The sequence below is a fragment of the Pecten maximus genome, chromosome 3, assembly GCF_902652985.1.
Source record: "Pecten maximus chromosome 3, xPecMax1.1, whole genome shotgun sequence".
NCBI lineage: Eukaryota > Metazoa > Mollusca > Bivalvia > Pectinida > Pectinidae > Pecten > Pecten maximus.
The window spans coordinates 31,255,304-31,281,216 of record NC_047017.1 but is presented as its reverse complement, the minus strand read 5'-3'; the positions used below and the strand labels follow the sequence as shown (position 1 = coordinate 31,281,216).

Sequence of the window (25,913 nt, the reverse complement as noted above, 5' to 3'; positions counted from 1 at the left end):
CGTCACTACGTGTCCTACCCAAGGTCATTTGTCGAAGTCTCGAAGTTAGTTCTTCTGTATGGCCCTGTATTTATAACAGCATTTAGGCCCTGCGGGTTACACGATATACACGTATACGATAATTATAATGCATGTATACGTAGTGGATAATTGATCAATATCCAATTATCGGGTCACATCACTATTTATATAATATTATATTTCTACGATCTTAGCAGCCATGTCATTGTGTATTTATCTCAGTTATACCTACTGACTAATTGAATCCCTGGGGTATTTTATAACTGTGTTCTTACTTATCCATACCATCGTGTGTCATTTAAAATCTGGGCCGGGTATGTCTGGAGGAGTGAACTAACCTATCCATACCATCGTTCCTAAAGCATACCTACACGTCAATAACTGTACAACGGTCCCAGGGGATGTCTAAAGAGGCGAAGCGGTCCTCTAGAAGTTTACCTAAAACATCATGATCGAGCTTGACGACATATTCTTCACAGAGCCAGAGAAAACAACAGGTACGAAAACCTGGTTTTTATATGATGTAATGTAGAGATATGTGTTGTTATCAGGTGTTCGTGTCACAGGATGTATTGTTTTCGGATATCAATTTTAATCGCATTACTGTTTATCTATGATCTGCCGCAGCTTTGTTTTACTCTGACTACACGTTGTTTTAAATACCTATCTCACTTATACTTCGCTGGTGTTAATGTAATTATATATAGTACGTCAAATTAGGTTATGTGTTGTTATCAGGTGTACATTTGAAGATGTGTGTTGTTATCAGGTGTACAGTTGAGGATGTGTGTTGTTATCAGGTGTACAGTTGAGGATGTGTGTTGTTATCAGGTGTACATTTGAGGTTGTGTGCTGTTATCAGGTGTACAGTTGAGGATATGTGTTTTTTTTCAGATGTACAGTTGAGGTTGTGTGTTGTTATCAGGTGTACAGTTGAGGATGTGTGTTGTTATCAGGTGTAAATTTGAGGTTGTGTGCTGTTATCAGGTGTACAGTTGGGGATGTGTGTTGTTATCAGATGTACAGTTGAGGATGTGTGTTGTTATCAGGTGTACATTTGAGGTTGTGTGCTGTTATCAGGTGTACAGTTGAGGATATGTGTTTTTTTTCAGATGTACAGTTGAGGTTGTGTGTTGTTATCAGGTGTACAGTTGGGATGTGTGTTGTTATCAGGTGTACAGTTGAGGATGTGTGTTGTTATCAGGTGTACAGTTGAGGATGTGTGTTGTTATCAGGTGTACAGTTGAGGATGTGTGTTGTTATCAGGTGTACAGTTGAGGATGTGTGTTGTTATCAGGTGTACAGTTGAGGATGTGTGTTGTTATCAGGTGTACAGTTGAGGATGTGTGTTGTTATCAGGTGTACAGTTGAGGATGTGTGTTGTTATCAGGTGTACAGTTGAGGATGTGTGTTGTTATCAGGTGTACAGTTGAGGATGTGTGTTGTTATCAGGTGTACAGTTGAGGATGTGTGTTGTTATCAGGTGTACAGTTGAGGATGTGTGTTGTTATCAGGTGTACAGTTGAGGATGTGTGTTGTTATCAGGTGTACAGTTGAGGATGTGTGTTGTTATCAGGTGTACAGTTGAGGATGTGTGTTGTTATCAGGTGTACAGTTGAGGATGTGTGTTGTTATCAGGTGTACAGTTGAGGATGTGTGTTGTTATCAGGTATACAGTTGGGGATGTGTGTTTTTATCAGGGGTACAGTTGGGAATGTGTGTTTTATCAGCGGTACAGTTGGGGATGTGTGTTTCATCAGCGGTAGAGTTGGGGATGTGTGTTTTATCAGGTTTACAGTTGAGGTTGTGTGTTGTTATCAGATGTACAGTTGAGGATATGTGTTGTTATCAGGTGTACAGTTGAGGATGTGTGTTGTTATCAGGTGTACAGTTGAGGATGTGTACTGTTATCAGGTGTACAGTTGAGGATGTGTGTTGTTATCAGGTGTACAGTTGAGGATGTGTGTTTTTATCAGGTGTACAGTTGAGGATGTGTGTTGTTATCAGGTGTACAGTTGAGGATGTGCACTGTTATCAGATGTACAGTTGAGGAGGTGTGTTGTTATCAGGTGTACAGTTGAGGATGTGTGTTGTTATCAGATGTACAGTTGGGGATGTTTGTTGTTATCAGGTGTACAGTTGGGGATGTGTGTTGTTATCAGGTGTACAGTTGAGGATGTGTGTTGTTATCAGGTGTACAGTTGGGGATGTGTGTTGTTATCAGGTGTACAGTTGAGGATGTGTGTTGTTATCAGATGTACAGTTGAGGGATGTGTGTTGTTATCAGGTGTACAGTTGAGGATGTGTGTTGTTATCAGGTGTACAGTTGAGGATATGTGTTGTTATCAGGTGTACAGTTGAGGATGTGTGTTGTTATCAGGTGTACAGTTGAGGATGTGTGTTGTTATCAGGTGTACAGTTGAGGATGTGTGTTGTTATCAGGTGTACAGTTGAGGATGTGTGTTGTTATCAGATGTACAGTTGAGGATGTGTGTTGTTATCAGGTGTACAGTTGAGGATGTGTGTTGTTATCAGGTGTACAGTTGAGGATGTGTGTTGTTATCAGGTGTACAGTTGAGGATGTGTGTTGTTATCAGGTGTACAGTTGATGATGTGTGTTGTTATCAGGTGTACAGTTGAGGATGTGTGTTGTTATCAGGTGTACAGTTGAGGATATGTGTTGTTATCAGGTGTACAGTTGAGGATGTGTGTTGTTATTCAGGTGTACAGTTGAGGATGTGTGTTGTTATCAGGTGTACAGTTGAGGATGTGTGTTGTTATCAGGTGTACAGTTGAGGATGTGTGCTGTTATCAGGTGTACAGTGAGGATGTGTGTTGTTATCAGGTGTACAGTTGAGGATGTGTGTTGTTATCAGGTGTACAGTTGATGATGTGTGTGTTATCAGGTGTACAGTTGAGGTATGTGTTGTTATCAGGTGTACAGTTGAGGATGTGTGTTTTTATCAGGTGTACAGTTGAGGATGTGTGTTATTATCAGGTGTACAGTTGAGGATGTGTGTTGTTATCAGGTGTACAGTTGAGGATGTGTGTTGTTATCAGGTGTACAGTTGAGGATGTGTGTTGTTATCAGGTGTACAGTTTGAGGTATGTGTGTTATCAGGTGTACAGTTGAGGATGTGTGTTGTTATCAGGTGTACAGTTGAGGAGGTGTGTTGTTATCAGGTGTACAGTTGAGGATGTGTGTTGTTATCAGGTGTACAGTTGGGGATGTGAGTTGTTATCAGGTGTACAGTTGAGGATGTGTGTTGTTATCAGGTGTACAGTTGAGGATGTGTGTTGTTATCAGGTGTACAGTTGAGGATGTGTGTTGTTATCAGGTGTACAGTTGAGGATGTGTGTTGTTATCAGGTGTACAGTTGGGGATGTGTGTTGTTATCAGGTGTAAAGTTGAGGATGTGTGTTGTTATCAGGTGTACAGTTGAGGATGTGTGCTGTTATCAGGTGTACAGTTGGGGATATGGTGTTGTTATCAGGTGTACAGTTGAGGATGTGTGTTGTTATCAGGTGTACCAGTTGAGGATGTGTGTTTGTTATCAGGTGTACAGTTGAGGATTTGTGGTGTTATCAGGTGTATCGTTGAGGATTGTGTGATGTTATCAGGTGTACCAGTTGGGGATGTGTGTTGTTATCAGGTGTACAGTTGAGGATGTGTGTTGTTATCAGGTGTACAGTTGAGGATGTGTGTTGTTATCAGGTGTACAGTTGAGGATGTGTGTTGTTATCAGGTGTACAGTTGAGGATGTGTGTTGTTATCAGGTGTACAGTTGAGGATGTGTGTTGTTATCAGGTGTACAGTTGAGGATGTGTGTTGTTATCAGGTGTACAGTTGGGGATGTGTGTTGTTATCAGGTGTACAGTTGAGGATGTGTGTTGTTATCAGGTGTACAGTTGAGGATGTGTGTTGTTATCAGGTGTACAGTTGAGGATGTGTGTTGTTATCAGGTGTACAGTTGAGGATGTGTGTTGTTATCAGGTGTACAGTTGAGGATGTGTGTTGTTATCAGGTGTACAGTTGAGGATGTGTGTTGTTATCAGGTGTACAGTTGAGGATGTATGTTGTTATCAGGTGTACAGTTGAGGATGTGTGTTGTTATCAGGTGTACAGTTGAGGATGTGTGTTGTTATCAGGTGTACAGTTGAGGATGTGTTTTTATCAGGTATACAGTTGGGGATGTGTGTTTTTATCAGGTATACAGTTGGGGATGTGTGTTTTTATCAGGTATACAGTTGAGGATGTGTGTTTTATCAGGTGTACAGTTGGCGATGTGTGTTTTTATCAGGTATACAGTTGCGGATGTGTGTTTTTATCAGGTATACAGTTGGGGATGTGTGTTTTATCAGGGGTACAGTTGAGGATGTGTGTTGTTATTAGATGTACAGTTGAGGATATGTGTTGTTATCAGGTGTACAGTTGGGGATGTGTGTTGTTATCAGGTGTACAGTTGGGGATGTGTGTTATTATCAGGTGTACAGTTGAGGATATGTGTTGTTATCAGGCGTACCGTTGAGGATGTGTGTTGTTATCAGGTGTACAGTTGAGGATGCGTGTTGTTATCAGGTGTACAGTTGGGGATGTGTGTTGTTATCAGGTGTACAGTTGAGGAGGTGTGTTGTTATCAGGTGTACAGTTGAGGAGGTGTGTTGTTATCAGGTGTACAGTTGAGGATGTGTGTTGTTATCAGGTGTACAGTTGAGGATATGCGTTGTTATCAGATGTAAAGTTGAGGATGTGTGTTGTTATTAGATGTACAGTTGAGGATGTGTGTTGTTATCAGGTGTACAGTTGAGGATGTGTGTTGTTATCAGGTGTACAGTTGAGGATGTGTGTTGTTATCAGGGGTACAGTTGGGGATATGTGTTGTTATCAGGTGTACAGTTGAGGATGTGTGTTGTTATCAGATGTACAGTTTAGGATGTGTGCTGTTATCAGGTGTACAGTCGAGGAGGTGTGTTGTTATCAGGCGTACAGTTGGGAATGTGTGTTGTTATCAGGTGTACAGTTGAGGATGCGTGTTGTTATCAGGTGTACATTTGGGGATGTGTGTTGTTATCAGGTGTACAGTTGAGGAGGTGTGTTGTTATCAGGTGTACAGTTGGGGATGTGTGTTGTTATCAGGTGTACAGTTGAGGATATGTGTTGTTATCAGATGTACAGTTGAGGGATGTGTGTTGTTATCAGGTGTACAGTTGGGATGTGTGTTGTTATCAGGTGTACAGTTGAGGATGTGTGTTGTTATCAGGTGTACAGTTGAGGATGTGTGTTGTTATCAGGTGTACAGTTGAGGATGTGTGTTGTTATCAGGTGTACAGTTGAGGATGTGTGTTGTTATCAGGTGTACAGTTGAGGATATGTGTTGTTATTCAGGTGTACAGTTGAGGATGTGTGTTGTTATCAGATGTACAGTTGAGGATGTGTGTTGTTATCAGGTGTACAGTTGAGGATGTGTGTTGTTATCAGATGTACAGTTTAGGATATGTGCTGTTATCAGGTGTACAGTTGAGGAGATGTGTTGTTATCAGGTGTACAGTTGAGGATGTGTGTTGTTATCAGGTGTACAGTTGTGAGTTATGTGCTGTTATCAGGTGTACAGTTGAGGATGTGTGTTGTTATCAGGTGTACAGTTGAGGTTGTGTGTTGTTATCAGGTGTACAGTTGAGGAGGTGTGTTGTTATCAGGTGTACAGTTGAGGATGTGTGTTGTTATCAGGTGTACAGTTGATGATGTGTGTTATTATCAGGTGTACAGTTGTGAGGTTATGTGCTGTTATCAGGTGTACAGTTGAGGAGGTGTGTTGTTATCAGGTGTACAGTTGAGGATGTGTGCTGTTATCAGGTGTACAGTTGAGGATGTGTTATTATCAGGTGTACAGTTGAGTAGGTGTGTTGTTATCAGGTGTACAGTTGAGGATGTGTGTTGTTATCAGATGTACAGTTGAGGATGTGTCTTGTTATCAGATGTACAGTTGATGATGTGTGTTGTTATCAGGTGTACAGTCGAGGAGGTGTGTTGTTATCAGGTGTACAGTTGATGATGTGTGTTATTATCAGGTGTACAGTTGAGGAGGTGTGTTGTTATCAGGTGTACAGTTGAGGAGGTGTGTTGTTATCAGGGGTACAGTTGGGGATGTGTGTTTTATCAGGTATACAGTTGGGGATGTGTGTTTTCATCGGGTATACAGTTGGGGATGTGTGTTTTTATCAGGTGTACAGTTGGGGATGTGTGTTTTTATCAGGGGTAGAGTTGGGGATGTGTGTTTTTATCAGGTATACAGTTGGGGATGTGTGTTTTTATCAGGTGTACAGTTGGGGATGTGTGTTTATATCAGGTATACAGTTGGGGATGTGTATTTTTATCAGGGGTACAGTTGGGGATGTGTGTTTTTATCAGTTGTAGAGTTGGGGATGTGTGTTTTATCCGGTGTACAGTTAGAGATGTGTGTTTTATCAGGGGTACAGTTGGGGATGTGTGTTTTTATCAGGTATACAGTTGTGGATGTGTTTTTATCAGGTATACAGTTGGGGATGTGTGTTTTTATCAGGTATACAGTTGCGATGTGTGTTTTTATCAGGTATACAGTTGAGGATGTGTGTTTTATCAGGTGTACAGTTGGCGATGTGTGTTTTTATCAGGTATACAGTTGCGGATGTGTGTTTTTATCAGGTATACAGTTGGGGATGTGTGTTTTATCAGGGGTACAGTTGGCGATGTGTGTTTTATCAGGTATACAGTTGTGGATGTGTTTTTATCAGGTATACAGTTGGGGATGTGTGTTTTTATCAGGTATACAGTTGCGGATGTGTGTTTTTATCAGGTATACAGTTGAGGATGTGTGTTTTATCAGGGGTACAGTTGGCGATGTGTGTTTTTATCAGGTATACATTTGCGGATGTGTGTTTTTATCAGGTATACAGTTGGGGATGTGTGTTTTATCAGGGGTACAGTTGGCGATGTGTGTTTTATCAGGGGTACAGTTGAGGATGTGTGTTTTATCAGGGGTACAATTGGGGATGTGTGTTTTTATCAGCGGTACATTTGGGGATGTGTGTTTTTATCAGGGGTACAGTTGGGGATGTGTGTTTTATCAGGGGTACAGTTGGCGATGTGTGTTTTATCAGGGGTACAGTTGGCGATGTGTGGTTTATCAGGTATACAGTTGGGGATGTGTGTTTTATCAGGGGTACAGTTGGGGATGTGTGTTTTAACAGGGGTACAGTTGGGGATGTGTGTTTTATCAGGGGTACAGTTGGCGATGTGAGTTTTATCAGGGGTACAGTTGGGGATGTGTGTTTGATCAGGGGTACAGTTGGGGATGTGTGTTTCATCAGCGGTAGAGTTGGGGATGTGTGTTTTATCAGGTTTACAGTTGGGGATGTGTGTTTTTATCAGGTGTACAGTTGGGAATGTGTGTTTTTATCAGCGGTCAGTTGGGGATGTGTGTTTTTATCAGCCGTAGAGTTGGGGATGTGTGATGTTATCAGGTGTAAAGTTGAGGATGTGTGTTGTTTTCTTTGTTTAATTTCTTTTGATAGAAGAGACATAATTCCTGCTATTTCACTGTGTTCAAGCTTCTGGTTTTCTTTTGCAAAGGAATTTCTATGTCAAAATATATACTTTTTTAACACTGAAATCCTGTAACACGACATAATTTGTTTTATTTTAATCGAAATGTCTGACATTGTGTTTGACAATCAAGGATAGTCTAGTTTATATTTACTTTCTATATGGGCGATATCTATTTCACACCGAAACAGACGTACCGATAACAAAAGTCGGTCGGTGATATACGGGACAGTGATATTAAACTGCTATGATAAGTGACTAGTGTTGTGACAGTTTACACCAAATCATGGACGGAGAACAAGAACAGTTGATCTTTAAAAAGAAAGGTAGGTAGTTGACTTACTCATCAACTTTTGCTATCAAAATTTTCCGTCATCATTCCCGAGTTATTCAAATGAGGTTATTAACATCAGTAGTCAGTCATAGATGGACGAAAAGGCTGTGTAATAAGATATATTCAATTGAACATACGACTCGTATATTCTTTATAGCACTTAATTTATATCTACGTATTCGATTCACCAGGATATAGTTTGTACAATTATATCCACGATAAGTGTCGCATGTGGTGCTGGACGTTTTCACCTCCGGAACACCAGGTACTGCTGTTGGTCAAAGTTGGAATATGATGTCTTTCTATCGTTATCTATTTTTCTCTTTTTATCTGTTTTCACATTTTGTGTTGTTCATTGGGTTGTTTTTATATGATTTTAAGTTCAGATTGTATCCTTTTCTATTTAACGCATGAAATCAGATTGTATAATGAAATACCAGACCTCATTGGGTGTTGATGACGATGACATCTATGTGTCTAATGTTAGGTCCTGTGTTGACAGTGAAATGCATCGCTACCTCTGGTGTATCGATAATGAGATACATCATTACCTCTTGTGAGGAAAACTAAACACATCCCTATATCCTGTATTGCTAATGAGACACATCGCTACGTCCTTTATTGAAAATGAGACACATCGCTACCTCCTTTATTGAAAATGAGACACATCGCTACCTCCTTTATTGAAAATGAGACACATCGCTACCTCCTTTATTGAAAATGAGACACATCGCTACCTCCTTTATTGAAAATGAGACACATCGCTACCTCCTTTATTGAAAATGAGACACATCGCTACCTCCTTTATTGAAAATGAGACACATCGCTACCTCCTGTATTGAAAATGAGACACATCGCTACCTCCTTTATTGAAAATGAGACACATCGCTACCTCCTTTATTGAAAATGAGACACATCGCTACCTCCTTTATTGAAAATGAGACACATCGCTACCTCCTGTATTGAAAATGAGACACATCGCTACCTCCTTTATTGAAAATGAAATACATCGCTACCTCCTTTATTGAAAATGAAATAGACCACTACCTTCGTAAATGGCGATTGTGTTGTGATTTACTGTTACCTGTTCAATAATATCATCATACCATTGAACACAATTTAAAGTTGACGCAAGTGTTATTAGAACTAGAATTTATTATATTTCCTGTTTTTATTTCTTTTACTTCAGGTGTGTTTAACGGTTACAATTCTTTTGTGAGTGCGGACACTGAGTTAGATTGGCGGGAAAGCCCTTACAACCCTGAACCTCCAGGACATTAACTACACGGTCGGACAGCGCCAGGGACGATGGTGGCAGGGAGCATGTTTCAGGCCCGTTAGAAAGAAGCTTGTACTGGATAATCTCACTATCCAGTTCAACAGTGGTCAACTGACGGCAGTGCTGGGTAGTTCAGGTAAGCAATTTTTATCGGGTAAAACAGCGTTAATGTGTCGACATCCTGTCACTTTCGTTGCCTGGTTTACATTATTTCTGTAGGGAACGGTCATTATTTAAACAAGATCCCAGAGAGATAGGTCTTGGCGTGTACCATTAAATGATCTTGATAGACTTATTTTCAAATAGTGATAACAAGCTTTAAATGACAAATTGAAAGATGGCAAACTGTCTGCCTTTTTTTCCAACCAGACTTAAAATTCAATGAACACAACTAATGGGAACATCCTTATGGAGGTTTGAGAAATGTCCTTCGAGGACATTTACTTATGCTTTGTAGGCACAAGGAAGTCTTTATTATCTTCAATTATCACAAAATATTTCAATTACCTGCTAGCCACTGTTTTGGGGTTTAAATGCTTTTACTGGCCCCCTTTTTTAGATCGGTTTATCAAAAGACAATGTGTGTGTTTTTTTATCTATTTATTTTTTTTGCGGATCATTTTCGCAACTACAATATGTGGTACCTGAAAACCCCAATAAGTATTTAGTTTTGATGTAGAGGTGTATATCATATTATTCAGTAAACGTGTGAGGTGAAATGGAATACTTAATATACGTTAATATTAACTGAAACTGTGATTATATATGAAGTATACTTTTGAATAACAGTCGGTGCTTTTTTAAGGAATAGCAGTCCAGTACGTATTTGCGTGTGGATACTTGTTGCATGTTTTTTTCTGATGTAGAAATTTAGTTGTAACCAGAGCCAGTAAACGGGAAATAGACATTTCTTCCCCGATTCACACAAACTTATTATGGTTTTTAATTTAATTGCGGGCGTTATATACAAACCAAGGGTATATTGTTAAATATCGTTACATCGACTTTATGTGTGGCTATTCACGATGTCATATAAGATATTCGGTATGTCCAAAACACGACATAGGTGTACTTTCCCTCTCCCTTTGTCGCCATTGCTGACTACAGCCTGGGAGTTGGTTAACAACAGTCTATCGGTGGAATTATTGTCAATGCTTTTCCCTTTTACCAGCGTGAAGTAGCAATATCAAACTTCCGATCAAAATCCGATGGCTGCCTGTTAACTATTTTGCTTTCCTGATCAAGAAAGAATAAGCACAACTAAGAACTAAGGGAAACCTACATTTTATGTTTGCGCAATATTCCTTCAGAAAGGTCAACCAGCTCAAAAGGACGATAACATGTCACTTTAAAATTTGGTAAAATATATTTAAAAAAAATCAACACATTTACGGGTTGTTGATATGTATAATAAAATGCTGATTCCATCGAGCTGATTTATCAACACCCCGGTAAATGAAGTCCATTTGACAACGTTTCTTCGAACAAGTGATCACTCTTCTCAATTATAACAATATCAACTACCAAATATATATCAAGATAAAATTATTGTTACAATGTTATTGTGTCCGACAACTTTAGTGATTAGTCGGTATAGGTATATTTCCCAATATAAAATATAGCATCGGCTGATTCCATCGTTCTTTAGTAAGAACTATCCATTGCAAATAACCTTGATTTATCAATGTTGGTTGACCTTTAACGGTTTAATTATAACAGTACTTTGTATATTTTACCTTGTACGGTTTCAATTTAACAGTACTTTGTATATTTTACCTTGAACGGTTTCAATATAACAGTACTTTGTATATTTTACCTTGAACGGCTTCAGTGTAACAGTACTTTGTATATTTTACCTTGTACGGATTCAATATAACAGTACTTTGTATATTTTACCATGTACGGTTTCAATATAACAGTACTTTGTATATTTTACCATGTACATGTACGGTTTCAATATAACAGTACTTTATATATTTTACCTTGTACGGTTTCAATATAACAGTACTTTGTATATTTTACCATGTACGGTTTCAATATAACAGTACTTTATATATTTTACCTTGAACGGTTTCAATATAACAGTACTTTGTATATTTTACCTTGTACGGTTTCAATATAACAGTACTTTATATATTTTACCTTGAACGGTTTCAATATAACAGTACTTTGTATATTTTACCTTGAACGGCTTCAGTGTAACAGTACTTTGTATATTTTACCTTGAACGGTTTCAATATAACAGTACTTTGTATATTTTACCTTGAACGGCTTCAGTGTAACAGTACTTTGTATATTTTACCTTGAACGGTTTCAATATAACAGTACTTTGTATATTTTACCTTGTACGGTTTCAATATAACAGTACTTTGTATATTTACCATGTACGGTTTCAATATAACAGTACTTTGTATATTTTACCTTGTACGGTTTCAATATAACAGTACTTTGTATATTTTACCTTGTACGGTTTCAATATAACAGTACTTTGTATATTTTACCATGTACGGTTTCAATATAACAGTACTTTGTATATTTTACCATGTACGGTTTCAATATAACAGTACTTTGTATATTTTACCTTGTACGGTTTCAATATAACAGTACTTTGTATATTTTACCATGTACGGTTTCAATATAACAGTACTTTGTATATTTTACCATGTACGGATTCAATATAACAGTACTTTGTATATTTTACCATGTACGGTTTCAATATAACAGTACTTTGTATATTTTACCTTGAACGGTTTCAATATAACAGTACTTTGTATATTTTACCTTGAACGGCTTCAGTGTAACAGTACTTTGTATATTTTACCTTGTACGGATTCAATATAACAGTACTTTGTATATTTTACCATGTACGGTTTCAATATAACAGTACTTTGTATATTTTACCATGTACGGTTTCAATATAACAGTACTTTGTATGTTTTAGCTTGTACGGTTTCAATGTAACAGTACTTTGTATATTTTACCTTTTACGGTTTCAATATAACGGTACTTTATATATTTTACCTTTTACGGTTTCAATATAACGGTACTTTATATATTTTACCTTTTACGGTTTCAATATAACGGTACTTTATATATTTTACCTTGTACGGTTTCAATATAACAGTACTTTGTATATTTTACCTTGTACGGTTTCAATTTAACAGTACTTTGTATGTTTTAGCTTGTACGGTTTCAATGTAACAGTACTTTGTATATTTTACCTTTTACGGTTTCAATATAACGGTACTTTATATATTTTACCTTGTACGGTTTCAATTTAACAGTACTTTGTATATTTTACCTTGAACGGTTTCAATGTAACAGTACTTTGTATATTTTACCTTTTACGGTTTCAATATAACAGTACTTTGTATATTTACCATGTACGGTTTCAATATAACAGTACTTTGTATATTTACCATGTACGGTTTCAATATAACAGTACTTTGTATGTTTTAGCTTGTACGGTTTCAATATAACGGTACTTTGTATATTTTACCTTGTACGGTTTCAATATAACAGTACTTTGTATATTTTACCTTGTACGGTTTCAATGTAACAGTACTTTGTATATTTTACCTTGTACGGTTTCAATGTAACAGTACTTTGTATATTTTACCTTGTACGGTTTCAATGTAACAGTACTTTGTATATTTTACCATGTACGGTTTCAATATAACAGTACTTTGTATATTTTACCTTGTACGGTTTCAATATAACAGTACTTTGTATATTTTACCATTTACGGTTTCAATATAACAGTACTTTGTATATTTTACCATTTACGGTTTCAATATAACAGTACTTTGTATATTTTACCTTGTACGGTTTCAATATAACAGTACTTTGTATATTTTACCTTGTACGGTTTCAATATAACAGTACTTTGTATATTTTACCATTTACGGTTTCAATATAACAGTACTTTGTATATTTTACCTTGTACGGTTTCAATGTAACAGTACTTTGTATATTTTACCTTGTACGGTTTCAATATAACAGTACTTTGTATATTTTACCATTTACGGTTTCAATATAACGGTACTTTGTATATTTACCTTGAACGGTTTCAATGTAACAGTACTTTGTATATTTTACCTTTTACGGTTTCAATATAACAGTACTTTGTATATTTACCTTGTACGGTTTCAATATAACAGTACTTTGTATATTTACCATGTACGGTTTCAATATAACAGTACTTTGTATGTTTTAGCTTGTACGGTTTCAATATAACGGTACTTTGTATATTTTACCTTGTACGGTTTCAATGTAACAGTACTTTGTATATTTACCATGTACGGTTTCAATATAACAGTACTTTGTATGTTTTAGCTTGTACGGTTTCAATATAACGGTACTTTGTATATTTTACCTTGTACGGTTTCAATGTAACAGTACTTTGTATATTTTACCTTGTACGATTTCAATATAACAGTACTTTGTATATTTTACCATTTACGGTTTCAATATAACAGTACTTTGTATATTTACCTTGTACGGTTTCAATATAACAGTACTTTGTATATTTACCTTGTACGGTTTCAATATAACAGTACTTTGTATATTTTACCATTGTACGGTTTCAATATAACAGTACTTTGTATATTTTAGCTTGTACGGTTTCAATATAACAGTACTTTGTATATTTTACCTTGTACGGTTTCAATATAACAGTACTTTGTATATTTTACCATTTACGGTTTCAATATAACGGTACTTTGTATATTTTACCTTGTACGGTTTCAATATAACAGTACTTTGTATATTTTACCATGTACGGTTTCAATAGTCCATGTAAGAAATATATTCAACAATAGTGTTTGTATTTACCAGGTTCCGGGAAAACGTCCTTACTGGATGTTATTGCACACCGGACTGATGGCGAATTGACGGGAAAGATGACACTTAACAAATTTGAATGTACGAAGGATTTTGTTAGACAAAGCACTGCTTATGTCATACAAACAGACCGTCTGTTACACACTCTAACAGTGAAAGAAACACTTATGTATGCCGCCCTCCTACGTCTGCCCAGCATGACCACGAAGAAGGAGAGGATTGCTAAGGTAGGGGCATTATCCTTCATCGCAGACTAATGTTACCATTTTTATGACATTCGTGTTTAATCAAAAGAAATTAAATACTAAATAAACCTTTAACAATTATTTCATACCTACTTTGTTAAGTTCGTGATGCTACCCACAACAAACTGTTATATACCCCCCCCCCCCCCCCCCCCAAAAAAAAACAACAACAAAAAACAAAAACACTTTTACTGCATTGTTGTAATCATTTTAAAAATTAACCGTTAACGATACAGTAAGCTATATTTGAATGAGATGGTACGAAATCTCTTCATGTAGGAGTGCTCTCAGAATTCAGAGAATCCTTCTATATTCACTAATGTTCCTCTACAAGAAGAGACTGATACGGTCCGATGGTCTGATTGGAGATGATAATATATGTAAACAGGTCGACACAGTGATACAAAAGATGGGGCTGAACCCAGTGAGGAACTCCAAAGTCGGGGGACTGATTGAAAGAGGCATCTCGGGAGGGGAGAAGAGACGCGTGACCATTGCTATCCAACTCCTACAGGATCCAAGTAAGAATGAATGTTTACATACCAGATCGTCAAGTAGAATAACGTGCATGCTTGCAGTTCTCGAAAACGAATTTGTTCTGAAAATAGTTCCGATATGTAACGGTGTGGGGTACGAGCTGAATAGTTCTGAATGCACGCCAAATTACTTTTAAATGCTTCTTTGGTGTTTTCTAAAACTAACTGTTAACCGAAGAGTTTTACTTAAGGTAAATGGCGACCGAATACAACAAAAATATTAACATCATGTCCCACGGCAACACTTTGATTCTTTTTTCCCCCCAATATCTTTCATATTTTTTCTTTTCTTTCTTGCTTTTTTTATTCTCCTCAGTTTGTGTCTCTTTGATACACGTTCTCGTAGAATACTTGGTTGGGATTTACCCTTACTATTTAAGAAATCATTTGCGTTGTATTTTGGTATGATTACATCTGCTCCTGTGTACGTAGGTATTCTGCTTCTGGACGAGCCGACCACTGGTCTGGACAGCTACACAGCACGTCATCTGGTCAGTAGTCTAGCCGAACTGGCACACAGGGGCACCATTGTCATTCTCTCTATCCACCAGCCTCGATCTGACATATTTGGACTGTTGGACAAGGTGGCACTGATGAGCACCGGACGTATGGTTTATTATGGCGACACCAACAAAATGGTGGAACACTTCACGCTTGCAGGCTACCCCTGTCCACAGTATGCTAACCCACTCGATCACTATGGCAAGTTTGTTAACCAATGCCTATTATACCAGATCCACGTTTTTATTTATTTTTCACTTTTTGTATCGTCCATTATGGTAACCTGTATAAATACAAAGCTGCTCCTTCAGGTGTATTTGATATCTCTCCCCTTTGTTTTCAGTTGATGTAGCTAGTGTCGACCGTCGAACTGTACAACGGGAAGCATTAACATCACAGAAACTCAACAAGCTTGTTCAAATCTATCAAAACTCGCTCATCTTTGATGACATTCGACATGACGTAAGGAAACTAATGAAACAGTCACACAAAAACGAAAAATCAATGGAAGTCCATCGGCCAACTAAACCGAACGTATTCCGTGTGATATACACACTCCTGAGGTACGTGGTGATTACATCAACGTAACGAAATTCTATGTGAATATATATTACATAATTAAACTATTTTTGTGTAAAAATCGGGCCGCGATAGCTCATTCAGTTAGAGCGCTGGCCATGGGGCCTCGGGTGAAGGTCCGAGGTGCTTGGTTCGACGCTCCATACCCGTGGTGGTTTGGGTCGCTGAGAAACGGACCGGTCTGTGCTGTCGTTGTTAGGGGCGTAGCTAGACCAAAGGAAATGTGTAAGCCCAGTTGAGGGGTTTTGGGCCGCCTAGGCCCCCAGTGGGTCCTGGATGGAGCCTTGGTAGGGGGTTCATGGGACAAACCTCCCCGGTGGAAAATTGCTTTAAAGATATTATAAAGATTTTATAAGGTTCTACAGTTGTTTCCCAATGGTTTTATTCCAAATCTGACTGCTCTAAAATTTTGTACAATTGATTCTTTTTCGACGATGCCAAATGTCAATTTAGTTAATGTCCATTTGCATGTAACCGTGTTGTTGCGACTCAGAGCTCAGAGCGTTTAACAAGATGTCCGAGGTTTGTCCAATCGGCAACCGGCGACTTGAGAGTAAAAACTTTCAATTTTGGTTGCTGTGATCAAAGCATTACCAATGCACACAGTATATGTTTTCGGTCTGAACATGTATGTTTGGCTGTGTAACGTTACCCGAGCCAGGAGTTGGGCTTCTAGAGCTAACATTAGACTGGACTTCTAGAGCTAACATTAGACTGGACTTCTAGAGCTAACATTAGACTGGACTTCTAGAGCTAACATTAGACTGGACTTCTACAGCTAATATTAGACTGGACTTCTACAGCTAACGTTAGACTGGGCTTCTACAGCTAACATTAGACTGGACTTCTACAGCTAACATTAGACTGGACTTCTACAGCTAACATTAGACTGGACTTCTACAGCAAACATTAGACTGGACTTCTACAGCTAACATTAGACTGGACTTCTACAGCTAACATTAGACTGGACTTCTACAGCTAACGTTAGACTGGGCTTCTACAGCTAACGTTAGACTGGACTTCTACAGCTAACGTTAGACTGGGCTTCTACAGCTAACATTAGACTGGACTTCTACAGCTAACATTAGACTGGACTTCTACAGCTAACATTAGACTGGACTTCTACAGCTAACATTAGACTGGACTTCTACAGCTAACATTAGACTGGACTTCTACAGCTAACATTAGACTGGACTTCTAGAGCTAATATTAGACTGGACTTCTACAGCTAACATTAAACTGGACTTCTACAGCTAACATTAGACTGGACTTCTACAGCTAACATTAGACTGGACTTCTAGAGCTAATATTAGACTGGACTTCTACAGCTAACATTAAACTGGACTTCTACAGCTAACATTAGACTGGACTTCTACAGCTAACATTAGACTGGACTTCTACAGCTTACATTATACTTGACTTCTAGAGCTAACATTAGACTGGACTTCTACAGCTAACATTAGACTGGACTTCTACAGCTAACATTAGACTGGACTTCTACAGCTAACATTAGACTGGACTTCTACAGCTAACATTAGACTGGACTTCTACAGCTAACATTAGACTGGACTTCTAGAGCTAATATTAGACTGGACTTCTACAGCTAACATTAAACTGGACTTCTACAGCTAACATTAGACTGGACTTCTACAGCTAACATTAGACTGGACTTCTAGAGCTAATATTAGACTGGACTTCTACAGCTAACATTAAACTGGACTTCTACAGCTAACATTAGACTGGACTTCTACAGCTAACATTAGACTGGACTTCTACAGCTTACATTATACTTGACTTCTAGAGCTAACATTAGACTGGACTTCTACAGCTAACATTAGACTGGACTTCTACAGCTAACATTAGACTGGACTTCTACAGCTAACATTAGACTGGACTTCTACAGCTAACATTAGACTGGACTTCTACAGCTAACATTAGACTGGACTTCTACAGCTAACATTAGACTGGACTTCTACAGCTAACATTAGACTGGACTTCTAGAGCTAACATTAGACTGGACTTCTACAGCTAACATTAGACTGGACTTCTACAGCTAACATTAGACTGGACTTCTACAGCTAACATTAGACTGGACTTCTACAGCTAACATTAGACTGGACTTCTACAGCGAACATTAGACTGGACTTCTAGAGCTAACATTAGACTGGACTTCTAGAGCTAACATTAGACTGGACTTCTACAGCTAACATTAGACTGGGCTTCTAGAGCTAACATTAGACTGGACTTCTAGAGCTAACATTAGACTGGACTTCTACAGCTAACATTAGACTGGACTTCTAGAGCTAACATTAGACTGGACTTCTACAGCTAACATTAGACTGGACTTCTACAGCTAACATTAGACTGGACTTCTACAGCTAACATTAGACTGGGCTTCTAGAGCTAACATTAGACTGGACTTCTACATCTAACATTAGACTGGACTTCTACAGCTAACATTAGACTGGACTTCTACAGCTAACATTAGACTGGACTTCTACAGCTAACATTAGACTGGACTTCTACAGCTAACATTAGACTGGACTTCTACAGCTTACATTATACTTGACTTCTAGAGCTAACATTAGACTGGACTTCTACAGCTAACATTAGACTGGACTTCTACAGCTAACGTTAGACTGGGCTTCTACAGCTAACATTAGACTGGACTTCTACAGCTAACGTTAGACTGGACTTCTACAGCTAACATTAGACTGGACTTCTACAGCTAACATTAGACTGGACTTCTACAGCTAACATTAGACTGGACTTCTACAGCTAACATTAGACTGGACTTCTACAGCTAACATTAGACTGGACTTCTACAGCTTACATTATACTTGACTTCTAGAGCTAACATTAGACTGGACTTCTACAGCTAACATTAGACTGGACTTCTACAGCTTACATTATACTTGACTTCTACAGCTAACATTAGACTGGACTTCTACAGCTAACATTAGACTGGACTTCTACAGCTAACATTAGACTGGACTTCTACAGCTAACATTAGACTGGACTTCTACAGCTAACATTAGACTGGACTTCTACAGCTAACATTAGACTGGACTTCTAGAGCTAACATTAGACTGGACTTCTAGAGCTAACATTAGACTGGACTTCTACAGCTAACATTAGACTGGACTTCTACAGCTAACATTAGACTGGACTTCTACAGCTAACATTAGACTGGACTTATACAGCTAACATTAGACTGGACTTCTACAGCTAACATTAGACTGGACTTCTACAGCTAACATTAGACTGGACTTCTACAGCTAACATTAGACTGGGCTTCTAGAGCTAACATTAGACTGGACTTCTACAGCTTACATTAGACTGGACTTCTACAGCTAACATAAGACTGGACTTCTACAGCTAACATTAGACTGGACTTCTACAGCTAACATTAGACTGGACTTCTACAGCTAACATTAGACTGGGCTTCTAGAGCTAACATTAGACTGGACTTCTACAGCTAACATTAGACTGGACTTCTACAGCTAACATTAGACTGGACTTCTACAGCTAACATTAAACTGGACTTTAATCGCTGATTCCTTCTGCTTGGGCTTGAAGAAGGTGTCGATCTTCTGCACATTTTTGATAGCCTTCTTTATTTTGAATAAATACACTTGTTAACTTTATACAATTGGAAACAAGGGATTGATAGGCTAGTCATAGACAAAGTATGAAGCGTTTGATATTAAGACATATCTTTTATAGTACATTGTATAAGGTAGACTAGTTATTAATTTGGTTATCTAATACAATAATTTAATGTTATGATCATTACTTATATTTTATTCAATGGTTACTTGAAATATTGGCCCCTGACACATGGTCTGATTTTTTATGTGTAAGCCCGGGCTTTATATTTTCTTATGAACGGTACGTCCCTGGTTGTTGTGATTGTTCTGGATGGCACGGGCCTCCCGTATCTAATGCGGTAGTCACCAACTACTACAAGGAGACACCCTACTAATAGTGACCGTAACTGTTCACGGGGCGATAAACCCAGCGAAAAAAAAAATCAGCGCGTCATGTGCTGTGTACTGGTTAATATGTTTGCTGATTGTGATTGGACAGCTTAATCTGATAAAATGTTTACAGCAAACATGTGTAGTGGCGTCATCAAAACTGTCGAAGAAAACTTTAATGACTAATCAAAAACACTGATTTTTCAATGCACTAATTAATAAAACGACCAAAGAATCGGTATTTTGACCAACCGGGTGGACTGTTTCCTTAATAAATGGCCAAATTTACCATTCAGTAGTTCTAAAAACCTTGAGCAAGGAATTGACAGGCGAATTTGCAAGATTGTTAAAATTTTAACCATCAACAGGAAAACCAGTTCCTTATTTCAATTAAGTTCCTTGTACATACATTCCATACCATATGTTAAAACTAGACAACTTTTGGGTATTGACAGTTTGCGAGTCTTAAGTGTTGATATTTAATGAGGATCAGCAGCGGATGAGTGTTTTAGTTGTTGAGTATCAAAGAATGAGAGTTCCGACGATAGACGGGCGGTGAGAGTTCCAACGATAGACGAGCGGTGAGAGTTCCAACGATAGACGAGCGATGAGAGTTTCAACGATAGACGAGCGGTGAGAGTTCCGACGATAGATGGGCGGTGAGAGTTCCGACGATAGACGGGCGGTGAGAGTTCCGACGATAGACGAGCGGTGAGAGTTCCAACGATAGACGAGCGGCGAGAGTTCCGACGATAGATGAGCGGTGAGAGTTCCGGCAATTGAAGAGCGTTGATAGTTTCGAAAATTGACAAGCATTGAGATTTTCAAAAATTGACGAACGTGGAGAGTTTGGACAATTGACCAGCGTTGACAGTTTCAACAACTGACAAGCCCCGAGATTTTCAGCAATTGACGAGCGTGGAGAGTTTCGACAGATAATTCGACAGTTGATTCGTGTTAAGGTTTGATGATAACAGCAGCGATGTGATGGCAATTGATGAGCTGATAAATCTCGATATTTGAAGTTTTTGATAGAAACCCTTTACTTCTTCCTTTTCAGTCGCTGTTACCGCCACACTGGTAGAGACCGAAGTATCTACTTTAGTCGGACGTTCCTGCTGTTTTCTTTCGTGCCTTTCATCTGTCTGTTCCTGCTACAGATGGGTACCGACCAGCGAAGCATACAGGATCGCATTGGGTTGATATACCAGGGCACCAGTGTACCATCCTACATGGGATTGATGAACGGGTTCTACCTCTGTATGTTCTTCATGCGTTTAATCTATTACTGTGGTTATAGGCGGATCAGCATTTTACATGAACACTTAAGCAATGATTTCTTTACCTACATATCATCTTTGTTATTTACTGTACATGACACGACTACTTTCTACGTCAATGTCCGATAAATGGTGCTTGTACTCTTTTCAGAAGTAGTTTCGATTGTTATGCAAACTACTTTTGATTCTCTCCTCACATCTACTGGTATTTCCTCACTTCTTGTCACCTCGGCTCACATGATTGTTTTCTGACCTTGCTTTTGTCTCCTCACTTCAGATGATGTCTTATTCATCTCCTTTGCCTCCTCGCCTCAGATGATATCATTTCACCTCTGTTTTGTCTCCCCACCTCATATGATGTCCTCATACTTCTTTTTTGTCTTCCCACCTCATTTTTGTCTTCTCAATTCAGATTATTACTTTCATCTCCTTTTCGTCTCACCTCAGATGATGTCTTCTCACCTCAGATGATATCTTTTCATCTCCTCTTCGTCTCACCTCAGATGATATCTTTAATTTACTTTTAATCTCACCTCAGATGATTATCTTGAAGAATGTATTCTCACTTCTATTAGTCTCTTGACTTTCTTTCCTCCTCATTCAATTGCTGTCTTTTCATATGGACAAGGATTCGACACTTTTTATCATGATGTAAGCTATCTTAACTTTTATACAGTTTGCTATCTTAATGTAATAGTTTCCTTTCTTTTTTCCAATTAGTCTACCTTTAGCGATTTAAAAACAAAATAAAGATAATCTGCGGGACAAAGATTTGAATTAACTATGTTAGCTTATTGATCTTGTGTTTCCCGTCTGGAGATCTGTGATATTTAGTTCTTTTCTCCACAGTCCCACCATTAAGAGATCTGTATTACCGGGAATCCATGGACGGCCTGTACACGTCCGTAACATTCGTCATTGCCTACGCGCTGTATGCGATCCCCTTCCACGTAATCAGCACCGTCCTCTTCAGCATCGTCGTTTATTGGTAAGTACACAGAGTCAAACTAGTGTATTCAATACGAAGTGAAGCACATTGTGATGTAACATATTGGTAACTCGATGATTACTGAAGTACATATTTCAACGTTATATTATTTTCACGCTGGAAGCGCTAACAAATGACTGCTTTAAATAAGGGGCCCCATAGCATTAATCTGTTAAAATGTGATGAGCTAAAATTGAGCAATTCAAAACATAATTATTTATGGCATACATAGTTTCAACTTTCATGAGTCCTACTGTTGCAGTTAATTTAATTAATAAGTTTCTTAGACATTGAACCTTACTGGCTAAATGCATAATTCCCTAAATTAAAAAAAATATATATATATACATAATCAGGGCGACAGGTATGTACAGCGACTGGATAAAGTACGCCATATTCAACGCCGTCCTGACCTTACTCCAGTTCGTGTACGAGATGCTGACCATTGGTGCCATGGGCTTTTTCCTAGATCCACGTCTCGCCATCAACGTAACTACTCTTATCATGACATTTGGATACCTCATCTCTTCTGGTCTCATCAGGTACTGTTCTTATTACACATACTTATTACACATACTTATTACACATACTTATTCATTCTTCGTAACATCTATATATCAAATCGATGCGGACAAAATATCCAAAAGTTAAAAAAAAAAAAATGTTGTATTTTTTCATCTATTTTTGTTTGCTAGTTTGTTTTTGAAACCATTGCATTTTTTATAACGTGTTGTCAGAGTGCTACTACAGTCGTTCAATCGGGCATAGGGTTTTTCAAAAAGATTTTACATGTAGGCGACGTTAACAGAAGGTACCGTTAGTTTAGAGCATTATTTTATTGAAGAAAATCCTGCTGGGAACAAATCTTAACAATCAAATTTTATGATTCAGAAATTCCTCTTCCTTTTCAACATATATGAAAAGATGTTCTGCGCAGAGCCTTGATATACATACTGCACATGTATTTTTTCTGTTCTGAAATTATATGAAGATATCACCAAATTAAAGTGTTTTTAGCTAACGAATTTCGATATAACTTCTGGCTGTTAACGTGTTACTAGGCGCCTGGATAACATGTTGGACATCATACAGTGGTTAAGCTACGCCGGGGTACACAAGTACGCCTCACAGCTTCTGGTGGTCAACGAGTTTCAGGACCTGGTGTTCCAATGTACCAACTCCAGTGAGTAAACAGTTGTTATTAGTCACACACAAAATAAATTGTAAACAACTGTAGAAAGTATTAGGTATAAGCATGACAGTGGATTTGAAAGCGTTAAGTAAACATGCGGTACATGTATAAGAACTTAGATAGATATATAGCACGTGACTACTCGTCTATACAGTGATTACTACTTCAAAATCATTGTGTCGTCAAAAATCACCAATACACGTCATATTATCAACCTAGATTTCAATCCTATAACAAATAAAACTTTAAATAAACTTATTACAATGGTACATAGCAACGTGCTAGCTGAGTTTCGATAAGGCATTATGGCTTATGTTTACGAAATTATAATTCATTAGTATTTAACATGTCACCGAATGCAATCAAATCCCAAAAACTGCCAAAACATACACCAATAAGTTGGACACCCCGAAAAAAAAATGTCGGGATTTGGTAAGGTGATGAACAGTGCGTTTCGCTTTAATTAATGAAGAAAACTGTTGCGTCATGATGAAATAACCATTTTTGTTTGTAGCCACTGAACCGTGTCAGTACCGAAACGGAAGTGCCTTCCTGGACGCCTATTTCCCTGGAGCAGAGGACACGATAACTCGTGACGGTGGGATTCTCGCAGGATTTTTCGGTTTCTTTCTTCTCCTCCCTATATTGACGTACACATTCAGGGGTGGAAGGAATCTGCACTAGTAAGGACATGTCAGGATATCGGCCACTGGGTGGAGTTAAAGGGGTCAGGCAGGAACAATTTGTAACGGCAGGAATACCCGTGTTCTAGAGGACAACCATCAATATTGTTCCAACAGTCAGTCGATTATATGATTTAGTGAAAAGTGCACTCACCTTTCACCGGGGTTGGATTATATTGGAAGAAAAGGCACGAAGCATCGCCTGGTCAGGTGTTTTTCCTGCAACTCCTGTTTCCTCTAGACACTTTCAACACGTTATCACTCGGAGTGATAATCATAATTTCCTGATTTTGTTGAGTGATTGATTTATAATAAGATTATTTATAGAATGTAAAGTGAGGATGCGACAATCCTCCTGCCTTTTTACGTCCTGTTTACCGACGCTAAATCGACACTATTTTCGTTTTTCATAAACTCACTGTGAATATTCCATATTGTTATTTATTTTGATCAACACGCTTTGTACATATTTATTGAAAAAGTAAAGATGATTCCTTGATATGTCTGTGTTGCTTTGTTGGAATGCAAGAGCTGGGGTATTGAAAACGGGAACAATTGTAAGCTGTAACAGTTACATTGGTAGAACAGGTTGGTAACCTCAGTAATATAGAAGAGCATTCTTTTTTAAACGATAGAACACTGCAATGTAAACAAACCTGTAATGCTAAATCAAAATTTATAAAACGGTAATTAGAATCAATTGAACGAGTTAACGAAAAGCAGGACCATGTGATCCGGAAAGATAAACCTCTTATGATTGGTCGATGCAGGCCATGTCAACCTAGGTAAAATGTATACATTGTAAAATTCTAAAAATTAGAACCGGTGTGGTTAAGATAGAAACATCCTATATATCAACGAGTATTGACAAGTTAAGTCATTCGCACCGCACTAGGGAATAAAATACATGTACTTCCAAATGAGATTGCGATGTTTTTCCATAGCCATCACACACTAGCCTCTCCCGGAATCCGTGATGTAAATAACAAAGAAATCGTGATTTTGGACATCATCTACGATTTCATTGAAATGAGGTGATTAAAAGACAACAACAACAACAAAGAAATAGAACTGGTTCCAGGACAAGTCGGCTATAAAGCATGCCTCTGTATTGGGTCCAGATAGGTCACCAGCATAGTATACCGTACTAGATATCCCGGCTATATAGATAAGATTATTAGGGTGGGTATTTGATACACAGTGGTAAAGTGTATCTATACTGTGCTCTTACCTTAACTGGAGATAATTGCATATCGTGCATGCGCATGACTTATGAGAAATGTCTGTATCTGTCACACATTACTTACGAGAAATGTTTCTATCCATCAAACATGACTTACGATATATACACATACTTATTACACATACTTATTACACATACTTATTCATTCTTCGTAACATCTATATATCAAATCGATGCGGACAAAATATCTAAAAGTGAAAAAAAAAATAAAAAATCATCTGTTTTTGTTTGCTAGTTTGTTTTTGAAACCATTGCATTTTTATAACGTGTTGTCAGAATGCTACTACAGTCGTTCAATCGGGCATAGGGTTTTTCAAAAAGATTTTACATGTAGGCGACGTTAACAGAAGGTACCGTTAGTTTAGAGCATCATTTTATTGAAGGAAATCCTGCTGGGAAACAAATCTTAACAATCAAAGTTTATGATTCAGAAATTCCTCTTCCTTTTCAACATATATGAAAAGATGTTCTGCGCAGAGCCTTGATATATATACTGCACATGTATTTTTTCTGTTCTGAAATCATATGAAGATATCACCAAATTAAAGTGTTTTTAGCTAACGAATTGTGATATAACTGCTGGCTGTTAACGTGTTACTAGGCGCCTGGATAACATGTTGGACATCAT

The 25,913-nt window shown here is 38.0% G+C and overlaps 1 protein-coding gene across 1 annotated transcript; it reads left to right on the top strand.

Annotated features, from left to right (window-relative positions):
- Window positions 1–341: 341 nt before the first annotated feature.
- Window positions 342–24,485, top strand: LOC117323902 (ATP-binding cassette sub-family G member 5-like). The gene is made up of 11 exons (XM_033879422.1): window positions 342–518; window positions 9,127–9,352; window positions 14,053–14,285; window positions 14,692–14,824; window positions 15,272–15,541; window positions 15,684–15,903; window positions 20,960–21,159; window positions 22,029–22,167; window positions 22,524–22,709; window positions 23,229–23,350; window positions 23,874–24,485. Exons 3-11 carry the CDS (start codon window positions 14,118–14,120, stop codon window positions 24,041–24,043), a joined length of 1,608 nt encoding a protein of 535 aa, XP_033735313.1. The 5' UTR covers window positions 342–518; window positions 9,127–9,352; window positions 14,053–14,117; the 3' UTR covers window positions 24,044–24,485.
- Window positions 24,486–25,913: the final 1,428 nt, after the last annotated feature.